At 40.7% G+C, this 25,719-nt stretch overlaps 1 protein-coding gene across 2 annotated transcripts in view; it reads left to right on the plus strand.

Annotated features, from left to right (window-relative positions):
- Nucleotides 1–25,719, plus strand: part of LOC122668975 (putative GTP diphosphokinase RSH1, chloroplastic) — a 39,734-nt gene that overhangs the window by 8,781 nt on the left and 5,234 nt on the right. The window contains exons 3-16 of one of the 2 annotated variants that reach the window (XM_043865580.1): nt 823–1,005; nt 14,443–14,508; nt 14,591–14,683; nt 14,833–14,964; nt 15,086–15,184; nt 15,317–15,472; nt 15,544–15,615; nt 17,847–17,954; nt 18,164–18,261; nt 24,738–24,798; nt 24,927–24,989; nt 25,075–25,131; nt 25,232–25,333; nt 25,455–25,613. In XM_043865580.1, the coding sequence (XP_043721515.1) occupies nt 823–1,005; nt 14,443–14,508; nt 14,591–14,683; nt 14,833–14,964; nt 15,086–15,184; nt 15,317–15,472; nt 15,544–15,615; nt 17,847–17,954; nt 18,164–18,261; nt 24,738–24,798; nt 24,927–24,989; nt 25,075–25,131; nt 25,232–25,333; nt 25,455–25,613 (1,449 nt within the window). The remainder of the gene's footprint in view (nt 1–822; nt 1,006–14,442; nt 14,509–14,590; nt 14,684–14,832; nt 14,965–15,085; nt 15,185–15,316; nt 15,473–15,543; nt 15,616–17,846; nt 17,955–18,163; nt 18,262–24,737; nt 24,799–24,926; nt 24,990–25,074; nt 25,132–25,231; nt 25,334–25,454; nt 25,614–25,719) is intronic. The other variant, XM_043865581.1, reaches the window with a different exon arrangement.

Consider the following 25,719-nt stretch of genomic DNA (forward strand, 5'->3'; position numbering starts at 1 on the left):
TTCCGCCACACCAACCTTTCGTACATATTTATGATGTGTGGTGTCTTGACGAATAATGCAGTTAACTGAATTGGTCATATTCGATCTATTTCCATTTAGAAATTCACAAATATATTCATCCCATCTCCTCACAATGTCCTCATCCCTTACTAATACCTTTCCATCCTCCCCTTTTATACATCTCACCTGGGCGAAATCTTTACTAAAGAAGATTGATGAATTATCTGCTAAACTAGAATCCCTGCCTTAACCTGTGAATTAACATTTGCAAAGGAAAAATCTCAAATTTTCAACAATATATTACGTTGTTAAAGTTCCCAACAAGATGAAACTTATTTAAGCAGAGCAACACGCGGACCATATTTCGGGTTTTCCTTCTTTGAAAATGATGAATTTAGCTTATACACTGTCTTTTGCATTCGGCAAATATTCTGGTTTCTCATCAATATAATCATTGGGTATTTGCTGAACATGCTTTAGAATCATATGAAACCCCTTCACGCTTGATCCTTTTTATTATAATCTGGGAATTACAGGTTATATCTCTATAAGTGAAGCTGGAGGATAATTCAAAAAATTTCACTAGCTTGCGGATTTATTCCATCAAGCAGCTGGTTCCCCAACGGCCAGGGGTGCTCTAGTTGAGGAAATCTGTTGTCACAGTGGAATCCATTGTCACTTGTACTTTTATAATATTTCAACAATCTTCTTTGGTTGCTGTGACCACCAGTCCACCATGGAAGTATCTATCTTGCTACATTTTCTTAGAACATATTTTCTTATTTTCTGATATTTGGTATATGCATGAATTTGCTATTGTAGCCCTGCTGGAGATGTGAAGCCTCTGATGTTTGGTACTCCGATAACATTGCAAGTTCTCATTCTGCATTTTCCAGAATGCTAATTGGATCAAGTGTGCATCGTACTGCTTGTAAAAGATGGCAATTGTGTTGTTCTTCCTCTTCAGAATTCTCTGATGCAATATCTCTTCAAATTTTGTGGGAGGTATACTTGACTTCAAAATACATGAAACTTATAATCTAGGGATATCCCTTTTGTTAATTGTCTTTATTACTTTCAGAAGGATTCACTGTTTATCTCGTGATTTATGATTTTATTTGAAATAATTAAGTTATGCATTCTGAAGCTGTTCTATGCTGAAGTACTAATCATCGTGCACTCATTATCATACTCTATTTTATGGAAGGGTATGCTTTGGGACCAAGCTAGACATTTACCTGACTTTCACAATCTTTGATTTGGTATGACATTCACAACCTTCACTGTCTTGAAATGTTGCTGTTATCATCCATTGCTAAGATACAATATTTGGAAGGAATGGAAACATCACCCAAAAAAAAAAAAAAAAAATCTATGCTGACTTCTGGTTAATGTAGGGAAGCTATATTAGAAACCATCTAGGTTTAGGTTACCAAAAGGTCAATTTGGCGAAAGTGGCTAGTAGGGCTTGAGAAAAATAAAATTTGGTACCCTAAACTAAGGAATAGGATCTGAGTTCTGATGGAGGAGTGGATGATTATGTTTCAGAAGCTATAAGTTTCAAGTCTAGAGATTGCAAATTCAGGCAAGGTTGGTAATGTTCTTGGCAATGTGGTAAGGCTACGATTTGAATTTTAAAAGTAGTCCATTAAACGAATTAAGGTAAGACCTAGAGGAGCTCTTGGGGTTCTCTGCAGCTTACTGTGTTGCTTGCATATTTGACATGTGAGAAAAATCGGGAGCTTCAGTGATTTCTGATTATTTAGGGCAGTAATGTTAGAGTTTATGTAATTTCATGTAATAAGGGTACTTTGGGTATTATGATGTGTTGAGATGTATTACCCGATCTTATAAGGGTATTTTTGGTATTTTTTCTGTTGTTATTTCCCTATAACTAGTATGGTTGGCTATATGGGGTTATTAGTGTAATTTTGTTATTTTATGAAAGTTATAAATATAAGGGCTGAATAATCACATCGATTATTTCTAGCCATTCTCTCAATTTCAGTTTTGTTAACATGGTATCAGAGCCAAATAAAATCTGATCTAGGTTTTCAAAACCCACCACCCTCCCTTCATTCGAATTTCCTCCCTTCCCTCCCACCCTCGAGCTTCTCTCTTCTTCTTCTTTTGGTTCTTCTTCTCCCATCAGGGCAGCACTAAGGAGGTGATCATAATCATCTAGCTGCTGCCCCACCTACCTCCAATTATGCAATTATTTCCGCTGGATAGGAGCTGCAGGACTGTCTGCGATTTGAAGATTCTTCCTTTTTTTTGAAGATCAGACCTCTACAGGTGTTTCGGCTGCTTCTTCCCTTGGAGAATCTCCTTCTGATAGTGCTCTCAGCCTCCTTTCTCTTCATCAGATTGTTTGAAGACCCCTCCCCCTTATCGATCTCTCTTCTCAGGTTTTTTTTCAAAACCCTGACACTAATTGATATTGGGGTTGGGCTGCTGGTTGTTGCTGCCTCTGATTGGCACCCTTGCTGCCTTCATTCAACTTCATTCCCTGCCTCAATATCTGGGATTTTTTGGCCTCATTACAGCCCCCTTCTCTTGCAATCGATTTCTCCCTATATCGATTCCAGGGATTTTTTGGAAGGTTGCTGCTTGTTGAAGACTGTGGTTCCCTGCTACCATGACTGGTTCTGATTCTTCTTCAGCCTCTTCTGGCTTCGATGGACAGCCTCGGACTGATTTACTGCCTCTTGCTGCCCCCATCAAGCTTGATGGCTCCAACTACCTAAAGTGGTCTCGGTCTACCTATTTGACAATAGCTGGCCGTGGCCTTACTGGCCATCTTCTCGGGACAACTGCAAAACCTGAAGAAGAGGGTTCTCCACTCAACAACTGGTTATCTAATGATGCAATGATGATGTCATACCTGATTCATTCTATGCAAGGGGATATATCATATAATTTTCTCCTTCTGGAAACAACCTAGGCTATATGGAATGGTGCCAAAGAGACTTATGGTCGCACTGGGAATGATGCATAGGTCTATGAGATTCGGAAAAAGGCTAATGGGACTGCCCAACAGGAACTCTCTGTCTCCAAGTACTATGCAGCCCTCAAAAACTGATGGCAGCAATTGGATCACTACTCCGACTATCAGCCCTCTACTGCTACTGATCTGGCTGCCTAGCGCAAACACGTCGACAAAATACGTGTCTATGATTTTTTGGCAGGCCTAAATATGGAGTTTGATCCTATTCGGGTTCAGGTGCTTGGCCAATCTCCATTTCCCACCCTGGAACAGGCCTTTGCCATGGTTTATAATGAGGAATCTCGTCGGGCAGCTATGTTGCATTCCTCTACTGTTGATCAGTCTGCCTTGCATGTTGCTTCCAATGTTCCTTCTTCTACCACTACTGATGGTGGTACTGCTGCCCCTAAAGGCCCTGTCAAGTGTGAGCACTGCCACAAGCTCTATCATACTAAGGCTCAATGCTGGAAGCTCCATGGGAAGCCTGCTGATTTTGAAGAAAAGAGAGGCCGTGGGAAGTCCAAACCCAAGGCTTACATTGCTGATTCTTCTACTGCTGCCGCTTTTGCCCCTTCATCTGACATTGGGCTTACTTAGGATGAGCTCCTAGCTTTCCGTCGCATGCTTCAGGCCTCTTCCGCTGCTCCTACTACGCCACCTGCACCTGCTGCCCATTCTGGTTCTCACTTTGCCTTAGGTATTCCAGTCAATAGTCTGTGTGCATCGGCTGTATCCAATCCTTGGATTATAGATTCCGGTGCTACTGACCATATGACGGGCCCCTCTCATGTGTTTCATCTTTATTCTCCATCTTCTGGAAAAGACAGTGTTCGAGTAGCTAATGGTTCCCTTTCTCCTATTAATGGGAAGGATTCCATACGCTGCTCTCCTACCCTTTCCTTAAAATCTGTTTTGCATGTTCCATCATTTTCTACCAACCATATATCTATTAGTAGTCTTACTAGAGATTTGAACTGCAAACTGACATTTTTCCCTTCTCATTGTGTTACCCAGGATCTGGAGATGGGGCACACGATTGGGGGTGGTAAGATGCAAGGTGGTCTCTACTTCCTTGACACGGGTTAGCCTTCTTCTTTGCATTTGGCTTCCTCTACAGCTCATCATTTACAGTCCACCTCGTCACCTGACCTTCATCTTTAGCACTGTTGGCTTGGTCACCCATCCATTAGTACCTTAGTTTTTTTGTTTCCGGACTTACTCAAACATTGTAATAGGAATGAGTTTTTATGTGAGGCTTGTGTTTTGGCCAAACAGACTAGTTCCAGTTATTCTTCAATAAATAAAAGAAGTGAGTCTCCTTTTGCTTTGGTTCATTCTGATGTGTGGGGCCCTGCCCGTTGTAATTCCATTTCTGGTCATAGATGGTTTGTATCTTTTATAGATTGTTATACTCGTACAACTTGGGTTTACCTGATGAGCCATAAAAGTGAGGTCTTTCGCTGTTTTCAGTTATTTCATCGTATGGTTCAGACCCAATTCAATGTCACCTTGCGCATTTTACGCAGTGATAATGGCAGAGAATACATGGAGGGTCAGTTCCAACTTTATTTGGCTGCCCATAGTATTGTCCATCAGGCCAGCTGTGTTGACACACCTGCCCAGAATGGGGTTGCTGAGAGGAAAAATCGTCATCTCCTTGAGGTAGCCTAGGCCATTATGTTTGCACGGCAGGTCCCTTCCCAGTACTGGAGTGATGCCATTCTTACCGCTGCTTACCTAATCAACCGTGTACCTACTTGTGTCCTTGATGGTCGTTCCCCTATTGCTCTCCTTCAGGGTTCGTCCTCCTTTGTGGTTCCCCCCAAAGTTTTTGGTTGTCTGCTATGTCCGCAATTATCATCCACATGGGAAATTTGATCCACGGAGCATTCGGTGTATTTTTCTGGGCTATTCTGCTACCCAGAAAGGATACGAGTGTTATCATCCCCCTATTCACCGTACTTTTGTCTCCATGGATGTTGTCTTCCATGAGTCCTTGCCATACTATTCCCAGACACCTCTTCAGGGGGAGCAGGATCAGGTTTTTGAAGACATGTCTGCTATTCTTCCGGCTCCTATTCAGGGGGAGCCCTCTGTAACTTCAGCTCCTACTGTGGTTCCTCATCAGGGGGGCGTAGACCAGCTAATCAAATCCCTGTTGATAAAGTACATACCCGGGAGCGCACAAGATAGGTTGAGACTGCCACCACCATCATACCACCTCTACAATCGTTTGCACCTGATCCAGATTCAGACCTTGCTACATCACCTGGTAAGGATCCTTCTCTTGATTTACCTATCGCTGTCTGTAAAGGCGTTAGGTCATGCACCCAACACCCCAGCTCCAATGTTGTTTCCTATGATACTTTATCTCCTTCTTATCATACATTTGTTTCTTCTCTTTCCTCTGTTTCTATTCCTCAGAATTGGCAAGAAGCGATTGCAGATCCAAAGTGAAAAGCAGCCATGATGGAAGAAATGACGGCCTTACTTAAAAATGAGACATGGGAGCTAGTTGTTCTTTCTTTGGGTAAGAGACCAGTCGGGTGCAAATGGGTATTTGTTGTCAAGCAGAAGCCAGATGGAACAGTGGATAGATATAAAGCCAGGCTTGTGGCCAAAGGCTTCACTCAGACTTATGGGATCGACTACCAGGAAGCATTCGCCCCTGTTGCGAAGTTGAACACTGTCAGGGTTTTACTGTCTTGTGCTGTCAACCTTGGTTGGGATCTACAACATTTGGATGTAAAAAATGCATTCCTTCATGGAGAGCTGGAAGAGGAGGTTTATATGGAAGTTGCTCCAGGTTTTTTCTCTGACAAGAACCATGGGAAAGTCTGTAGACTAAAGCGGGCACTATATGGGTTGAAGCAATCCCCACGGGCATGGTTTGGTAGGTTTCATAAAGCCATGGTCTCCTATGGATACAAACAGAGTAATGCTGATCACACTCTGTTCATCAAGCGAAAGGGAGAAAAGGTCACTCTTCTTATAGTTTATGTTGATGACCTAGTTGTGACTGGTAATGATGCAGATGAAGTTTCTCACCTGAAGGCTTTCTTGGGACGGGAATTTGACATAAAAGATCTAGGGCAGCTAAGATATTTTCTTGGGATTGAAGTTGCCCGTTCTCCAAAGGGCATCTTTCTCTCCCAAAGAAAGTATGTTCTAGATTTACTATCAGAGATTGGTTTGCTTGGCTGTCATCCTTGTGACACTCCTTTGGAAGCTACTACCCGTCTACAAGAGAAGGATGGTGAACCTGTTGATAAGGGCAGATATCAACGATTGGTGGGAAAACTGATTTATCTCTCCCACACTAGACCAGATATTGCCATTGTTGTAAGTCTAGTAAGTCAGTCCATGCATGATCCCTATTCCACTCATATGGCTGTTGTTCTCCGTATTCTCCATTACTTGAAATCAGCTCCAAGAAAAGGGATCCTTTTGTCTCCTCATGACCAATCTTCGCATTGAGGCTTATACAAATGCTGATTGGGGTGGTAATCCAAACAAGAAATCAACCTCCGGCTATTGTACTTTTGTTGGAGGAAATCTGGTAACATGGTGGAGTAAAAAACAAAATGTTGTGGCAAGATCAAGTGTTGAAGCTGAATTCCGTGCCATGGCCCAGGGCATATGTGAGTTATTGTGGCTTTAGAGTTTACTCCTAGATATCCGTGGTTCTGTTCATCTTCCAATGATGTTGTACTGTGACAACGAAGCAGTGATTAGCATTGCCCACAATCCAGTACAGCATGACCGTACCAAACATGTGGAGATTGACAGACACTTCATTAAGGAGAAGTTAGAGAGTGAGCAGATTTGTAGCCCTTTTGTGAAGTCTGGAGATCAACTAGCTGATGTCTTCACCAAAGGGTTGAGTGGGAAGTTGTTTTATCCTAGTTCTAGTCAAGTTGGGCATGTGTGATATCTATGCCCCAACTTGAGGGGGAGTGTTGAGATGTATTACCCGATCTTATAAGGGTATTTTTGGTATTTTTTCTGTTGTTATTTCCCTATAGCTAGTATGGTCGGCTATATGGGGTTATTACTGTAATTTTGTTATTTTATGAAAGTTATAAATATGAGGGCTGAATAATCACATCGATTATTTCTAGCCATTCTCTCAATTTCAGTTTTGTTAACATGATGTAATGTGTTATGTTGTAATGTTCCTTTTACTTTTTTAACTTTTACCTCCCTTAGCTAACATGTATTGGCATGGGGAATAAGGATGTAATTTCCCTTAATGCTTAGTGATCGATATAGTGGAGAGTAAGCCATTACTCCCACACAACTTGCTACCATATTCTTCTTCTTGTTCTTCACAATTATTCCCACACAACTTGCTACCATATTCTCTTACTTTCTTACACTCCTTGAATTCTAAGTTGATAGCTGAGCTTACTCACAGTTTGGTTTGAGAGTCGTACTTCGAGCCCTCCCTTACCATTTCCTCTCTTTGGAACCCTATATTACAAAGGGGTTCCAAGGAAGAGGTTACCATGTAAAAATACTGAAAATTTCATAAGATAGTCTTGGATAAGACAATAGGAGTACCAAAGGGGCCATCATGTGAAGGAGGGATCGTTTGAAGCTCATTCCGTCGAAGGACAGCAACCACACTGATTACCGCCACCTCTCTCTCTCTCTCTCTTACGGGGGTGTTTAGGACTACTATAGGGTCCATATGAATTGCCTAGGGGTCCTTCTCATACCCCCATAGCCTTGGTCAATGAGGATTTGAGTTGTTAGCACACAACTCATTTTGCTATGGTTGGAAAGGTGCAGGTTTACCTTTTTTGCTTTTGAAATATTGAGTATGGTGTTACTTGTTCCTTTGTGTTGATGAGTTATGTTGAATGGATTTTTGGAGTTGTCATGAGATGGTGCTACCCTTTGAAGGGTGTATTTGAGTGGAATTTCTTCAAGTTTGGTCCATTCAAGGGTGGCCTTTTATAGCCTACTGTTGAATAATGTACACCAGAATACCATGGGGGTATTCTGGTCTTTTTACTGCTTTATATTTAAGTGTTTGTACTGCCTAGTTAAGTCGGCTATAGCTAGGGGTATTTTTGTCTCTATAATGTAATCTTCCATATTATAAATATATGGCTTGGTTGATCAGTTCGATCATTCAAGCATTCTCTCATATTTTGTTTTGTTAACATGGCATCAGAGCCAAATTCTCTGATCTAGGTTTTCAAAACTTCCCCTCCATTGTTCTTCTCTTCTCTTCTATCGTTTCTTCTTGCTTCTCTCCATTCCTTTTAGGGCAGCTCTAATGAGGTGATCTTCTGATCTAGATGCTGCCCTTCATCAAACCTCATTCATCAATGTTCTAAACAACACTTGAGATCGATAGCTGCTGTTTCCTCTTCTGCGATTTTTTGGATTTCTCGTCTTCTTGGAGATTGAGCCTCTATTACCTTGAGGATTGTTTTTTACCTCTTGGAGATCCATATTAGCAACCTTGGACAGCAACTATCAGAGGTCTACACCAACAATTGAAGACAATTCCCTAAATCGATGTCACTACTCCAATCGATTTTTAGGGTTACAAGGTTCAGAACTTGCTGATTTTTGGAGGGTGTGTTTCTTCAACCTCAAAGAGCACTCGACATCAATATCAGCCACTTTCAGATTTTTTGAAGACCCCTAATCCCAAACGATCTCCACTTTTAGGGTTTTCTTCAAAACCCTGAGCCTTGTCAATCTTTGGGATTAGGGCTGTTTGCTACTGCTATTTTCTTCAAGCAAGTTGCAGCTGCCAGGAGAGCTACTAGACCTGATATTCAGCTTCTACTTCTGATTTTTTTGCCAAGGTTTCACCATCATCATGCCAGACTCTGATATTACCACGGCTACTACTGGAGGAGATGCTCTGTCCAGGACTGACTTCCTCCCTTATGCTGCTGCCATTAAACTTGATGGCACCAATTATCTAATGTGGGCCAGATCTCTCTTTGACTATGGTTGGAAGAAGACTTAGTGGCCATCTTAATGGCACCTCTAAACAGCCCACTGAAGAGGGCCCTCTTCAAGCTCGATGGAATGCTAATGATGCTATGGTTATGTCCTTTGTTCTGAACTCCATGCAACAAGAACTCTCCAGTCAGTACCTTCTCCTTGACACAACCACACAGATATGGGCTGCTGCCAAGGTATGACATCTGGAAGACACTCCATACCACTACTCAGAAGGAGTTGTCAGTTGCCAAATACTATGCTGTCCTCAAAAGCGTATGGCAACAATTGGATCATTATGCTCGATTTCAGCCCTCTACAGCTGCCGACATTGCTGCCTATAGCAAGTATGTGGACCAGTTTTGAGTTTATGATTTTTTGGCTGGTCTTAATGTTGAATATGATCCAATTTGTGTACAAGTTCTTGGTAAGGTCCCTTTCCCAACATTGGAGCAGGCTTTTTCTTATGTTCACACTGAAGAGACACGTCGGGCTGCTATGATGTTGACTCCTACAGTTGAGAGATCAGCCCTACAAGCTATTGGTTCCAACTCTTCTACTACTTCTGAGAGTAGTGCTTCTGTTGCTGCTGCTCCTGCAAGAGAGCCTATCAAGTGTGACCATTGCAACAAACCATATCACACTAAGGCTCAGTGTTGGAAATTACATGGGAAGCCCGCTGATTTTGAGACCAAACGTGGTCGTGGTAAACCTTAAAGCAAGGCTAATCACACTGAAAGTGTAACTACAGCCCCCACTGCTGAACCAGTTTTCTCCCAGGAAGAATTTCAGGCTCTTAGGCGTATGCTACAGACTTCCGCTGCCTCCACTACATCTACTGCTAGTTATTCCACACCATCAGGTTCTCATTTTGCCCGTTCAGGTATTTCCTTTGTTGGTCACTGTGCTTCGGTTGTCTCCACTCCATGGATCATAGACTCCAGTGCCATTGATCACATGATAGGTTCTTCTAGCCTTTTTCATACCTATTCCCCTACTTCTGGCAAGGATAAGGTTAAAATAGCTGATGGGTCCCTCTCATCTATTTCCGGGAAAGGATCCATTAGTTGTTCCCCTTCTCTTACCTTGTCTTATGTGTTGCATATTCCCAATTTCATTACTAACCTTCTATCTATTAGTAGTATTACAAAAAATCTGAATTGTAAAGTGACCTTTTTTCCAATTCATTGTGTTTTTCAGGATCTGGACTCGGGGAAGACAATTGGATCGGGTAAAGTGCATGGTAGATTGTACCTGCTTGATGGTGATCCTCTTGTTACACAGGCTTTACCTTCTCAGCTATGTTAGCCTGCATCTTTCTCCTCTGAAGTACACCAATGGCATTCTAGACTAGGACACCCCCCCTTAGGAACCTTATCTCATTTATTTCCAGCATTAATAAAAAATTGTAATAAGGAAGATTTTTTTTGTGAGCCTTGTGTCTTGGCCGAACAGACACGTTCAAACTATCCGATTTCTAATAAAAGGTCTTCTTCCTTATTTCACTTGGTTCATACTGATGTGTAGGGTCCTAGTCGAAAAGCTTCTCTTTCTGGTCATAGGTGGTATGTCACTTTTATAGATTGTTATTCCCGATTCACTTGGGTCTACCTGATGCACACAAAAAATGAAGTTTTTCCTGTTTTCAGCATTTTCACAAGATGGTCTAGACCCAGTTTAATGCCACTCTCAAAGTCTTGATAAGTAACAATGGGACAGAGTATATGGAAGGTTAGTTCCAAAGATACCTTGTTGCCCATGGGATTTTACATCAGACCAGCTGTGTTGATATTCCAGCCCAGAATGGTGTGGCTGAAAGGAAAACCCGCCATCTCTTGGAGGTGGCTAGAGCACTTATGTTTGCTCGACATGTTCCTTCTTTTTATTGGGGAGATGCTGTCCTCACTGCGGCCTATTTTATTAATAGGCTGCCCAGTCGGGTTCTTGACTCCAAGTCCCTTATTGAGCTATTACTTGGCTCTTCTTCTTTTATTGTTCCCCCTAGGATGTTTGGCTGCGTTTGTTATGCCAAAGATACTAGGTCCCTTGGTAAACTTGAATCCTATAGTCTTCGTTGCATTTTTTTAGGGTACTCTGCCACCTAGAAGGGGTACAAGTGCTAATATCCTCCTGCCAGACGTACATTGGTCAATATGGATGTTGTTTTTCATGAGACTGTGTCTTATTATTTGTCCCCACCTCTTCAGGGGGAGAGTGTTAGTGAAGATGTGCTGACCATAGAACCTCCCCTATAGTCTATTTACAATGAGTCTGTTCTTGTTCCTCCTACTCCTAGTCCTCCCTCTGCCTTAGGGGGAGGGGTTCCTATACAGGAGGAGACCATCCCAGATGATGTTGTTGACATTCCTATTCAAGGGGAGCAAACTCCAGTTCAGACTCCAGTCCAGAAAATCATTAGTGAATTTCAGAGGAGGATTAATGAATCTAATGTGCAGACTTATATGAGGAAACATAAGCAGCTTCAACCATCTATAGCACTAGTACGGCAGTACCCATCCAATTGCCGAACCTGGTTCCAGAATTTGCCTCTCCACCTGGTAATACTTCTTCTCCTGATTGACCTATTGCTATTCGCAAAGGTGTCAGGGCTTGCACTAAGCATCCTATATCCCATGTTGTTTCTTATGACTCCCTTTCTCCATCTTTTCGTGCTTTTGTTTCTTCTTTCTTTTGTTCGTATTCCTAACAATTGGCAGGAAGCTCTATCAGATGGAAAGTGGAAGGCAACAATGATGGAAGAAATGGAAGCCTTGAAAAAAAAAACACATGGGAGCTTGTGGTTCTTCCACCTGGGAAGAGAACTGTTGGATGCAAGTGGGTGTTTGTAGTGAAACAGAAGGTGGATGGCACTGTGGATAGGTATAAGGCACGACTCGTGGCAAAGGGGTTCACCCAGACATACGATATTGATTACCAAGAGACCTTTGCCCCTGTTGCAAAGCTGAATACTGTTCGGGTTTTGCTATCCTGTACAGTCAATCTTGGATGGGATTTGCAATAGTTGGATGTGAAGAATGCTTTCCTCAATGGAGAACTGGATGAGGAGGTGTATATGGACATTCCACCAAGGTTCTCTTGTGACAAAAACCAAGGTAAGGTGTGTAAATTGAAGTGTGCACTTTATGGGCTGAAGCAGTCACCTCGAGCATGGTTTGGTCGGTTTCACAAGGCCATGAATTCTGTGGGCTATAAGCAGAGTAATGCTGATCACACTCTCTTTATAAAGAGGGTTGGTGGAAAACTCACTGGTCTTATAGTCTACGTTGATGACATAGTGGTCACTGGCAATGATGGTGATGAGATCATCTGGTTGAAGTCCTTTTTTGGGCATGAGTTTGAGATTAAAGATCTAGGAAAGCTACGGTACTTTCTTGGGATTGAGGTTGCCAGATCTTCTAAAGGCATCTTTCTCTCCCAAAGGAAGTATGTCTTAGATTTATTGGTTGACACTGGTTTGTTAGGATGTCACCCTTCAGATACTCCTATGGATGTTACTATTTGTCTCAAGGAAAAAGAAGGTAAACCTGTTGATAAAAGCCAGTACCAAAGACTAGTGGGGAAGTTGATTTATCGCTCACACACATAGTCCTAATATTGCTGTTGCTGTGGGTACTGTGAGTCAGTTTATGCATGACCCGTATTCTTCTCATATGGAGGTTGTTCTTTGTATCGTTCACTACCTGAAGTCAGCTCTTAGAAATGGCATTCTCCTGTTTTCTCATGGTCACCTACGGATAGAGGCATACACTGATGCTAATTGGGCTGGTTCTACAGATCGCAAGTCTATCTTTGGGTATTGTTCTTTTGTAGGTGGCAATCTTGTCACTTGGCGTAGCAAGAAGCAGATTGTGGTTGCTCGTTCTAGTGCCGAAGCAGAATTTCGTGCTATGGCACAAGGCATTTGTGAGTTACTTTGGCTTAAAGGCTTGCTACAAGATCTTGGTGTTCCTATTCGTCTTCCTATGATGTTGTACTATGACAACAAGGCTGCAATCAACATTGCACATAACCCGGTACTGCATGATCGCACCAAGCATGTTGAAGTGGATAGGCATTTCATCAAGGAGAAATTGGAAGAAGGGTTGATTTGTGTTCCTTTTGTGAAGTCTGCTAATCAACTTGCTGATATTTTCACCAACGGATTATCTGGAAAGCTATTTCATCTTAATTTAGTCAAGTTGGGCGTGATTGACATATTTGCTCCAACTTGAGGGGGAGTGTTGAATAATGTACACCAGAATACTGTGGGGGTATTCTGGTCTTTTTATTGCTTTATATTTAAGTGTTTTGTGGGGGTATTCTGGTCTTTTTACTGCTTTATATTTAAGTGTTTGTACTGCCTAGTTAAGTCGGCTATAGCTACGGGTATTTTTGTCTCTATGATGTAATCTTCCATATTATAAATATATGGCTTGGTTGATCAGTTCGATCATTCAAGCATTCTCTCATATTTTGTTTTGTTAACACCTACTTCTCAGTGATAATAAATGAGTTGGTGACATCCACTCAACTGGCTTTGCCATTGAAATACAAAGAGATCAGTCAGCATTGTAGAGCAAACCCACCCCACCTTTCTGTTTTTATCCACCATCGAGGCATTAGAGACCCCAGCTTCTCTATTTTGTCCTCTAAAGAGTGAGGGGTCTTCTAGGTAGGGATGTAAATGGAGCACATTCAAAGCGGATACACCAGTATCCGAATTCGTATCCAATTACCATATCCGCTATCCAATATCTGGTGGACATTTCATTTGAGTATCCGAGTTATTATCCGTCAAGGAGTCGGATATCCAAATTCGAATCTGATAATATCTAATTACGCATATTAATCCATAAATATATATAAAAATAGTATAAATCTAATGCACAGTTAATTCTACTTGATGAGAATATAAATAACATACAATATGTTATACGTATAAAGCCTAAGTTCTTAAATAATTTAAGATAATATTAAATTATAATTGAAGTGAATATTATCGAAGTGGATACATCAATATCCGAAACAGTATCCGATTATCATTTGGATATCAAAATCTATCCAAATTTGCATCCGATATCCAATTTTCCAAATAAATATCCGAATAAACTGAGATGAATTCGAATCGAATCAGGATTTTTACTATCCATTTACATTTCTAACTCGAGGTGCAGTGAGAACTGGGAGCAAATCCATACACCACCTCTTACATTATGACAAATTATTGGGTTTTCCCTTCATATGCTTTTAGGCGGGAATTCATGGCCTTTCGACAAATTACTTTTACCCCTCATTGTCGGTTTGCGGGCACAAACACTGAAATATGATTTTCAGGAAGCGCACAAATGGGTGGAACCCCAATAAGCTCCCTTAACTATAATATTATTGTCATCGTTATTATTATCAACATCATTATCATTATTATTATGATTATGATTATGATAATGATTATGATTGTGTGTGTAATTTTGTATTGATTGCACCAGGACCTTAAACCGACTGTTTCATATCTTCCACCAAAAGAGGTGAAATTGATCCATGATGCTTTGGAGGTAAGTCCTGCACAATATTATCTTTTTTTCACTTTAGAGGAACAGAGATTACATCAAGATTGTGTCTTTTTGGTCAGTACAGCTGGCTTTTCAGGCTCATGATGGTCAGAAAAGAAGAAGTGGAGAACCCTTTATAATTCATCCAGTAGAAGTTGCACGTATTCTTGGAGAACTTGTAAGGCAATGGATTTAATGAAATATGATATTTTTTTCTTTTAGATTTTCAACTTTATCAAAAATCCCTTTGGCACAGTTATTTAAGAAACTTCTTGTGTTCATTATGCTGTAGCCAGCGCTGTAGACTGACACTAGCTCTTTTACTAGGAACTGGACTGGGAATCCATTGCTGCTGGATTATTACATGACACAGTGGAAGACACAAATGTTGTTACTTTTGAAAAAATTGAGAAGGAATTCGGTGCCACTGTGCGCCACATTGTAGAAGGAGAAACTAAGGTCTATATTTATTTATCTTTTTGTCGATAGTTGCAATTTGTATTTCATTCTAAATTTTTTGAATATGTGGTGAGTTTGGTTTGGGTGCAGCTGGATGTAATTCTCTTCTTTTGCAATGAAGGTGTCCAAGCTGGGTAAACTTCATTGTAAAAATGTGAGCTCAGCACAAGATGTCAAAGCTAATGACCTGCGTCAAATGTTTCTAGCCATGACAGAGGAGGTAATGTTAGAATTACTCATGTGCATGACTGCATGCACATGCTATATATGACTTTATTGTATGGATCACCTAGGGCTATTTGCTTTCTCTGCTGCTAAGATGTTGGCTTGTAAACTTGCATTTTTCCTCCAGGTGCGTGTTATCATTGTGAAATTAGCTGACAGGTTACACAATATGCGTACACTTTCACACATGCCCCCACATAAGCAGGTGCGTGTTATCATTGTGAAATTAGCTGGCAGGTTACACAATATGCATACACTTTCACACATGCCCCCACATAAGCAGGTGGTACCATTCTTTGATATTTAATGGGTAGATAATTTGCATTAGCTTTAACCTTGCTGCATGGTATGCAGTCCAGCATTGCTTTGGAGACATTACAGGTCTTTGCGCCCCTTTCAAAGTTACTAGGGATGTACCAAATTAAGGTATGTACACCAAATTTTGAAACCCTAAGCTATATTCTGCTTTAAATCCAGAAGGACCATTTTATCACAACCTGACCATTAGAATATATGCTTCTTGCACATGATCTTTAACCTAGGTGATCTGTCCCAGTCATGTTTTGAGATCAAACATGTCATATTCCACCATCTATGCTGTAATCTCTATAAAGATTTTATTTCCTTGGAGGATCCAAATTTATCCAATTCTTCTTTTTAAAATTCCCATCCTCATTTCCTTCTCTGTTGACAGATTGGGGGATCCAAATTTATAAAATGCACACCCAAGCTGCATCATAGATTTTTTCTCCATACAGTTGCTGTTTTCTTGGTTATAAGTCGAGAATGTCTGCTTTTGTTGTGTGACATCAACTTACCTCTGAAACAGTTCTCTAAAATACCCCCTCCAAGAAAAAAAGAAGTTGATATTGTAATTCTACAACATCGTTTCATACCCATCAGCATTGAGCAGCTGAAGTATACAGCACAGTTGTCACGGCGTCACGGCGATCCAAGTCGGTGGAAGGGTGTCACGTCGATATATCGACATGTCGCCCGCCATGGCGAGCATGTCGTTGCCATGGCGAGCATGTCGACCATGTTTAATTTTTTATTTTCTGTATTTTTAATGTCATTTAGTATGCTATAATATATGTCCTATAACATCAAAAATCAACATGAAAGTGTACTGCACTACTACTAATATACTATGCCACTATGGTTTAATTAATGAAAGTGTAACTAATATCCATTAGTGTATATGAAAGTATGAAAAATTGAAAATATAGATTAACCTGTCAAAATATCGACCGATATGCCAACATATCATGGTATGGCGTCTATGGCGTCGGCGTCGCCATGGAAGCCATATCGAACGATATATTTACATCCACCATGGCGTAGCTCGATATGCCACCTCTCCCAGCGCCAGGACGCCATGACAACTATGGTATACAGTGCTGAAAGATTGGATGTTTTTTTTTTTTTGGTGAATAAAAAATTGTATTACAAAAGGAAAAGGGACAAGGAGGGGGGGGGAATATACAAGGGGGAAGAGAGGAAGGGGGGAGGGAGAGCAAACCCGCTAGCGGGTTCTCAATAAAGAGACATCTAAACCCTAGGAAACAACAATATGCCTGTTCCTTGGGGTGTCCGGGACGGCCTTCAAAGGCAAAACACTAAGCCTGGAGGAGACATCAAAGAAGTTGGAGGTCCATCGTCTAAGGTTCCTTTCCATCCAAATGTGATAAAGAGTTGCACCAAAAACAAGTCGCCCAATAGTGTCGCAAATGGTTTGCCCAGAAAAGCTCGTGTCCAACCAAAGCCACTCTCTGGCAAAGGGAAGAGGTCTCCTAATGCGAGGCCAAATGAAGGTAAGGGTTTTTTCCCAAATGGTAGAAGAGAAGGGGCAGTCAAAAAATAGGTGATCTATGTCTTCATGTCGGGTCCAACAAAGGATACAGGAGGGGGAGACAGGGATTTTTCTGTGAAGAAGGAAGGCTTGGGTTGGGAGGCAAAGTTTGAGGGCTCTCCAGGCTAGAAAGCTATGTCTGGGGATGTGGCCTTTGAACCAGATAAGTCTATGCCAAATGACATGAGGGTCCAGGCTGATTTAAAGGAGAAGAGGCCATTTGTGGAGGGAAGCCAGATGGTCTTGTCCGCATGGATAGGGGGGGGATGGGGGGGGGGGAGGGGAGGGAGAGAGTCCCAGAACCGGGAGAAGGAGGGGGGGGGGGGGAAGGGGGAGGGAGGGGTCCAAGTACCATGGGCAATGATGACTGAGAGAGGGGCGGACTTGGGAATGCTGGTGGAGTAGACAGCTCTCGCTCCAAGAAGATTATAAAGGACACCGTTGGGATGCCAAGGGTCAAGCCAAAGGGCGATAGAGGACCCATCATATATAGAGGAGGAGGTGGCGCTAAGGGCCAGAGGGCACAGAAGAAGAATCTTGCGCTAGACCCAGGAGGAATCAGCAGGGGTGGTAGCAGTCCAGATGGAGTCCTGTTTGAGGAGGTGGGAGTATACCCAATTAACCCAAAGGGAATCATGCTTTGAAGAGATTTTCCAAAAGAAGATTGGATGTTGTTTCACTTGCTGTTTCCTTATTATTTATTTATTTTGGTCTATTCTTTTTATAAGTTTGCATTCTAATAAGATACTAGACTAGTACCCAAACTACCCTTATTACATTACTCTAACACTATGATCCTTTGCAGTCAGAGCTGGAAAATCTATCCTTCATGTACACAAATGCTCAAGATTATGCAATGGTTAAGCGAAGAATTGCAGACCAATATAAAGAGCATGAGAAAGAACTCGTAGAGGTATTTCTTGTGTGGCCTTAATGCTTAGAAAGAGTACCTGATTGAAATTCTTAAGGATATTAGTATTGCTCAATTTTTAATTTTTATTACCATGATTCTTTGTTTACAATTCAATTTGGTGCACAACTAAGTTTTGGCCTCACAGAAATTATCCCATCATTTCAGGAGTCAGGTTTTCTTCTGACACATCGTTTTGTTTCTCATTCCAGGCCAAAAAGATTTTAATGAAGAAGATCGAAGATGATCAGTTTTTGGACCTTATGACAGTAAAAACTGATGTCCGCTCTGCGTGCAAAGAACCTTACAGGTCAAGACATAAATCTCAGTACTTCCATTCTATTACAGTGTTTAATTTTTCTTATTCAACCAACTTATGTGAATTGACGTTGCATATAGTCATGATCAGATTTCTATGCAATATCTTATGTTCAAGGCCAAGTATGGTTGAAACTTGGGCTACGCCAGCCTATAGCCCAGTCCAACATTGACCCAAAAGGTTTATGTGCAAGCACAGCCTAAGCATGGGCTGGGCTGACATCAGTTAAACCCAATAGCTCCCAGCCCACCCACAGGCTTGAAGTAAACATATATGTATGGCCTGATATGTAATTAAATGAATTGTGTACCGAGTTCAAAACTGTTTACTCCAATTGTACATTTTTTTTATAGGATACCTGTAAAATTTTTGGAGGCTCTCTATCACCAGGACATGTCAAGCCCAGCGTGATGCCTGGGATGTTATAGTGGGCTAGGATGAGATGGACCTACGTGAGCCACCCGAGCCTGCCTGTTTACATCTGTGAAACGTATTGATGTAGTTAGTGTGTGGCTCTCTATCACCAGGACATGTCAAGCTAATGTAAGACTAGGTTACTAGTCCCAAAAACCCACAAAATAAAAAAATTGGAATAAACTCAGGATTAGAAACTAAGGGTTTCCAGCCAAACCAGCCATGTGATGGTGATCAAACTTGGGTCGAGTGTAGGGGTTGCTAAAAGGATCCTTGGCTCAAAATTTGGTTCAGTTCTGATGGCTGGATGCTGAATTATCAAGGAAACACCAAATTAGAAAGTTAAGGGAAACCTTCAAACAGAGCTGATCTTGGGCTCCAATTGCAACCGAGTGTAGACCTTAATGGTAGAAGCTCTGTCTGCAAGTTTGGGTCAATCTTGATGGCCAGAAGTGGAGATGGAGGAAGAATGAAAATTAGAAGGTAGGACTCAAATTAGAAGGTCTGTGCTGTAGAACAATCCAGCCAACAGGGGGCTCTGCAAATGGGGTCGAGTGGACCTCTTGCAGGTCTGAATCAACCTTTCAAATACCACCCTCAATGGAGCAGAGGATGCTGGATTCAGGTCCTGCGATTGCAGCAGCAGGGGAATGCAAAGGGTGTAGCCGGCAGGTATGGAGAAGAAGGTTTCTTATCTCTGATCAGCAACAACAACTCCAACAGAAGTCTGGATCGAGTTCTGGTCCTTTTCAGGTGTAGCAACAGAACTTGATTGGTGACTCAAAACAACTATAACAGCAGGGAATCGACTGGAGATAGGAGAAGAAGATAGAAGGGGATAAGGAGATTCGGCTCTCTCAGCCAGGTCTCCCAGCCCTTAAGTTACTCACATGGACAAGAGAATATTCATGCTTTAAAGCAAAATTTCATTCAATAATCAAAATCATGGGGAGCCTCTAAGGGCTGTTACATATAAATAAAAGCATAGCTTGCATCTCAAGCTTTAACAAAAATAGAAACTAATAAAATTTAGTAACTAGGAATGACATGAATTAGAAACTACCAAAGACTAATTGATTCTTGTTAGAATGGAGTGTTAGCATTTATTTTTTCTGAATTAGTTCAAGCTGGAGCTTCTTATAGTATAGGTATACTCCAGATTGAGGGCGAGTGTTGGAGAGTATGGGCCAGAATACCGTGGGGGTATTCTGGACTTTCTACCCTTGTTTAGTTATTACTTTCATTAAAGTCTGCTCTCTATAAGAGTTGGCTACTTTAGGGGCAGTTCTGTCGTCTTTGTATTTTTCCCTCTATTATAAATAGAAGACTTACCTGTCAATAAAACAAGAAGCTATTCTCTAATTCTCTCAGTCTCGGTTATGCTAACATGGTATTAGAGACTCCTAATCTGATCTAGGGTTCTTCTGGTTTTTTGGTTCTCATCCTTCTAGGAGGGCAGCACTAATGAGGTAATCCAATGATTTAGTTGCTGCCCTCCTCCCAATTTACCTTTTTTCATAACCTAAATTCTAATCGATACTGCTGAAACCATACCTGTGATATTGGAGCTTTCCAGAAATTTTTGAAGATCAGATTCCTCACTCATGAAGGCTGATACTCCATTGTTGAAGCTTCCTATGCAACCATTCTCAGCACCTATCTACCTTCTTCCATCTACTCCCCTCTCCTTTCTTTTCCAGCCTTGATTCACCCAATCGATCTCACCTTTTCAGGGTTTTTCAAAACCCTGACTCCAATCGATTTTAGGGTTCCTCTTTTCAGTTACTGCTGATTTTTGAGGGGTGATTCTCCACTACTACAAGGACCACTCGACCTCAATATTAGCCTCTTTCCAAGTGTTTAAAGACCCCTAACCCCAATCGATCCTTATTTTCAGGGTTTTACAAAACCCTGACACATCGATTTTAAGGTTAGGGTTGCTTGTTGCTACTGGAGTTTTTTGGAGGTGTATCTACTATCAAGAGGGACAATCTACTTCATCAATACATTACTTGAAGAAGTTTTATTTCGTGTGATAGCTGCTGTCCTATTTTTTCTGTAATTTTTGATGTTTTTCCCTTTTGAAGATCAAGTCTCAATCACACAAAGCGGTTGGTTATTCGTATTGGAGATCCATTCAAGCAGCTGAGGACAACATCTATTACAAGACATCATCAATCTTTGACATGTCATCATCACTTTTATGAAGCCCCCTTCCCTACAATCGATCTCAACTTTCAGGGGTTTTACAAAACCCTGACTATAATCGATCTTAGGCTTAGGGATGTCCTCTCTTGCTGATTTTTTTTAGGGGAGTTTTATCAACATCAGAGGAGTATTCGATCCAAATATCAGCTTCATTCTTGGAGTATTTTTGAAAAATTCAGGTTTCATCAATCCAACTATCAACCTATATTTTTTTCTGGTTCCTATGTGGTTGGCTGCATCAATTCCTATTGGATCTGCTGAGTTATTGTCTACTACTTGCTGGTTCTATTGAGTCTTAATTCATCCCTTGCTGGTTCTGTTGATTGGCTTCTGTAAGCATGACTGGTTAACATGTTTATGCTGACTTCATGAGGACTACTACTGCCCTAGTCTTGAGACTGTGTCTGCCTAATATTGGAGATCAAAGTTCTTTCACCTTATTGAAGAATCGAATCTACTACCTTGGAGATCAGCTTCTATTTGGGATTACAACAGTTGTTCCATGGCTATTGGTTGCGACTACGAATCTATTCAGTTGTGTGAAGCTTTTCTACAGGTTCATATCCACTAATTCAGACCTGATCCAAGTTTTTTCTAGAAGCTTATTACTTCAATTCTGCCCAAATATCTTCATTAGTTCTATTCAGCATCTGGGAGCTTATAGATTGGAGTTTTGCACACTGATTCTTCCTTGTTTGGAGATTGAACAAGCCTTGAAGATTGGAGCCTTTCCTTGCTTCCAAATTAGATCTGTTTTCTTATTTTGATCAGATCTGCAAATTGGAGTTTGGTGTTTCTCTTCTGCAGGAGTTTCCATCTAAGAAGTTTATTTGATCGATTGAAGAAGGTTGAAAGTTGATATGATGCATTGGTTTTTCCTCCATGACTCTTTATCCCACTGCTTCTTCAATTACCCATATCCCATACCATACCTTTGGCATTTACCCATAACCACTTTGGAAGTTTATGGTATACTTTAATTTTCCATTCCTTCCTTTTCCATTTCCATAACACCTTTGGAAAATTCTAAAACATTATACTTTTGCCATTATCTCTTACAGCATCTCTGTTATGTCCATGTATACTACTACACGTGAGGGGGAGATTATGTACAGTACACTTGCAGGCATTGCAGAAGTAGAACTTGCAGGAACATTTGTGGCAAAACACATAGAAGATCAGTTTTTTCCACCATAGCCATTGGGTATCTTTTGAACTTGCCGTAAGGGGGAGATTGAAGTATTGAAGCGTAATGAAGATATTTGGTTGTTGCCTGCCTATTTGAGGGTTTACAGTTGGGTTGATTATTTTCGCTGCTTGCTTGCCCTAGTTGTTTATCTTCAAGAGTACCAGTTTGAGATTCATCACTAGACAGCTATTAGCTCTAGACAGCTATTAGCTTTGCTAATCAATCCTGCCCAGGTTTTGAAGATCAATTATTTCAAATTCTTGAAGATTATCATGATTATTTGAGAGCTTCATTCATCCGTCAGTGTGTCAAGCTGGAATTTGCTGCAACTCTGTTTCTTCCTATTTTGTTCAAGTTGGGCATTAGTGCCTTATATGCGCCAACTTGAGGGGGAGTATTAGCATTTATTTTTTCTTAATTAGTTCAAGTTGGAGCTTCTTTTAGTATAGGCATACTCCAGCTTGAGGGGGAGTGTTGGAGAGTATGGGCCAGAATACCGTGGGGTATTCTGGACTTTCTACCTTTGTTTAGTTATTACTTTCATTATGTACATAGTTGTCACGGCGTCACGGCGATCCAAGTCGGTGGAGGGGTGTCACGTCGATATATCGACATGTCGCCCGCCATGGCGTTGCCATGGCGAGCATGTCGACCATGTTTTATTTTTTATTTTCTCTATTTTTAATGTGTTAATAGATGTATACTCAAGCCATGTTTTATTTTTTCTCTATTGTTTCTCAAGTTTTAAGAAGAAAATTCAGAAATCGAAGAAGAAATCGAAGAGGGAAAGAAGAAATCGAAAGAAATCGAAGAGGGAAAGAAGACAGGAAGAAGAAATCGAAGAGGGAAAGAAGACAGGAAGAAGAAATCGAAAGAAATTGAAGAGGGAAAGAAGAAATCGAAGAGGGAAGAAGAAATCGAAGACAGGAAGAAGAAATCGAAGAGGGAAAGAGAGTCAGGAAGAAGAAATCAAAGAGGGTCGCCATGGCGTAGGTCGCCATGCAGCCCTCTCCAGCGCCAGGACGCCATGACAACTATGATTATGTAAAGTCTGCTCTCTATGAGAGTCGGCTACTTTAGGAGCAGTTCTGTCCTCTTTGTATTTTTCCCTCTATTATAAATAGAGGGCTTACCTATCAATGAAACAAGAAGCTATTCTCTAATTCTCTCATTCTCGGTTCTGCTAACAATTCTAAAGCTTTCAAATCTCCTCAACTGAATCATGTGGACCCGTACTTTAGATGGTTTGATAGGTGCAGCCGAACTCCATAGCTTGTGGTCCCCACCCTTTAAGTTGTCTTCATCGGTTCAGTTAAAAAGACTTTAAGACGTTGACAAAGCTGCCCCCATGATTCTTCTAGTAATATTCTCACCAAGCCAAATCAGGGGCTGTGACACTGTTCACGTGAACAGTGTTTTGGCCTCTTCTTCATGTTATGATCTACATCACAAGCCCAGCCCGATGCTTGGGATGTTATAGTGGGCTAGGATGAGATGGACCTATGTGAGCCACCCGAGCCCTACCTGCTTACATCTGTGAAACTTACTGCTGTAGTTAGTGTGTGGATATTTCGATTCCACTTTATGTAGGGACTAAATAAGCTGTTCAGATGATTGGTTACTGGTAGAAATGTTCAGATACTACCACGTTGGTAGATACCAAGATTTTAATATTTTGATTTCCCTCATTATTTTGATCTCTGTCGAAACGCAAATATTTCATGGAATTGTATTGACATGTGTCAAAATTTTGTATTAGTCATGGAAATGATGAAATTTTAATCAAAGTTCTGAAGATAAGCATAATTGGACATCTAGGAACCATAACATAAACTTTTTTTTTTTTGGTAAAATGGAACCATTACATAAACACTACATCCATGAAGATGACTGGACCACAGGACCGGATGGTTAGATGACTGTTGGACTATTCAGAGTCTCAGACCATCAACCTTTTTAATATAGCTGTCCATTATTTCTATCTAACCGTTGAAATGTCAGCAGATTGTCTGGTTTTGTCGGTTGGATGGACAATCAAAAATACCAGTGGACTGCTGGACATTATTTAAATTTTTTTTAAATCAAAATTTGAAGGGGAATTGAACGCAGAACTTCCAAGAGAAAACATGCCTTAGCACCATTGCGCAAAGCCGCAAAGGTATAGTGTTACACAATTTAGTATTCATTCATTAAACAAGTTAAAATGGTTGGACAGCCAGACCATCGAACTTTCTGAGGGGGAGGTCGAATGCCCAGCCCATTTTCAAAAACATTGAGATCCATACATAGGGCACATGCTGCCATGCATGTCTGGAAGATTGAAACCATAAGCTTCTGAACCCATATTTTTTTTTGCTGGGGGAGTGGGGCTGCTAGATAACAATCTCTATAGGATAGCAGATATAATTCAAGAATCAGCCATATTTGGGTACTAATTTTTTTTTTTTTTTTTTTTTTTGTATTACTTCTAAAAAAATTAGAGACATCTGATGTGGTACAAACTTCATTTAATGCTGTTTAAGAAAATTGTATTCTGCATATGATTATGAGAGGCGAGGTGGCAGTCATAGGCTTTCTAAGTTAATTAAGCTTCTTTATTATTTTGGTTATTCCTTATAGGTAATAACAATATATTCACATTTATTGTGAATTGCAGTATCTATAAGGCAGTGCTGAACTCTAAAGTTTCAATAAATGAGATCAACCAAATTGCACAGGTTTGTTTTGACTTTTGACACCATAATTTGAAATATGATTGCGAGAAGCTCTACTTATCACTGACAATCAATGTTCTAATGTTGCTTCATATGTAATCCTATTTGTTGGTTATTGCTTGATGTATCAGCTTCGTATTATCATAAAACCAAAGCCATGTATTGGAGTAGGGCCTCTTTGTAGTGCACAACAGGTGAGTCCTATGTCAAAGTCATTGGGTTATATAGGTTTTGACATTTTTTATTATATTTTACCTCCCCTCGTTTTCATTTGTGCAGATATGTTACCATGTTCTTGGGCTTGTTCATGGAATCTGGACCCCAATTCCTCGAGCTGTGTGTACAATTTGCATTCTTTCTATGTATTTTGGATTGTGTGGGGGAAGGTGGTTAATATTCATATTTGGAAAGTAACACCAATTTATTCTTTTGTCAGATGAAAGACTATATTGCCACCCCAAAACCTAATGGCTATCAAAGTCTCCACACAACAGTGATACCATTTCTGTATGAGAGCATGTTTCGACTTGAAATTCAGGTGATCCATAAGCATTCTTGAACTCACAAGTTCCATTCCTACTGTAGCCTTCCACTTCATCTAAGCCTTTTCATTATTTAATTTATTTTAATGCTGTCTTGTTGGTTTTTGTTACTTTCAGATTAGAACGGAAGAGATGGATCTGATAGCTGAGAGAGGAATTGCTGCTCACTACAGTGGTAGAGTATTTGGTACTGGCTTAGTTGGACATGCCGTACTGAATGGGAAAAATTTCAGAGGGAAAACAGTTTGTCTCAACAATGCAAACATTGCTCTAAGGGTATTTCATCAGTTTTCCTTGATTAGTTTTGATATCAAATAGTCTTTCTTGGAGGGGTTTCATGGTCACGTTCTGTTTTGAGTGTTAATTTATGGATGAAAGTTTT

Source organism: Telopea speciosissima, chromosome 7 (assembly GCF_018873765.1).
Source record: "Telopea speciosissima isolate NSW1024214 ecotype Mountain lineage chromosome 7, Tspe_v1, whole genome shotgun sequence".
NCBI lineage: Eukaryota > Viridiplantae > Streptophyta > Magnoliopsida > Proteales > Proteaceae > Telopea > Telopea speciosissima.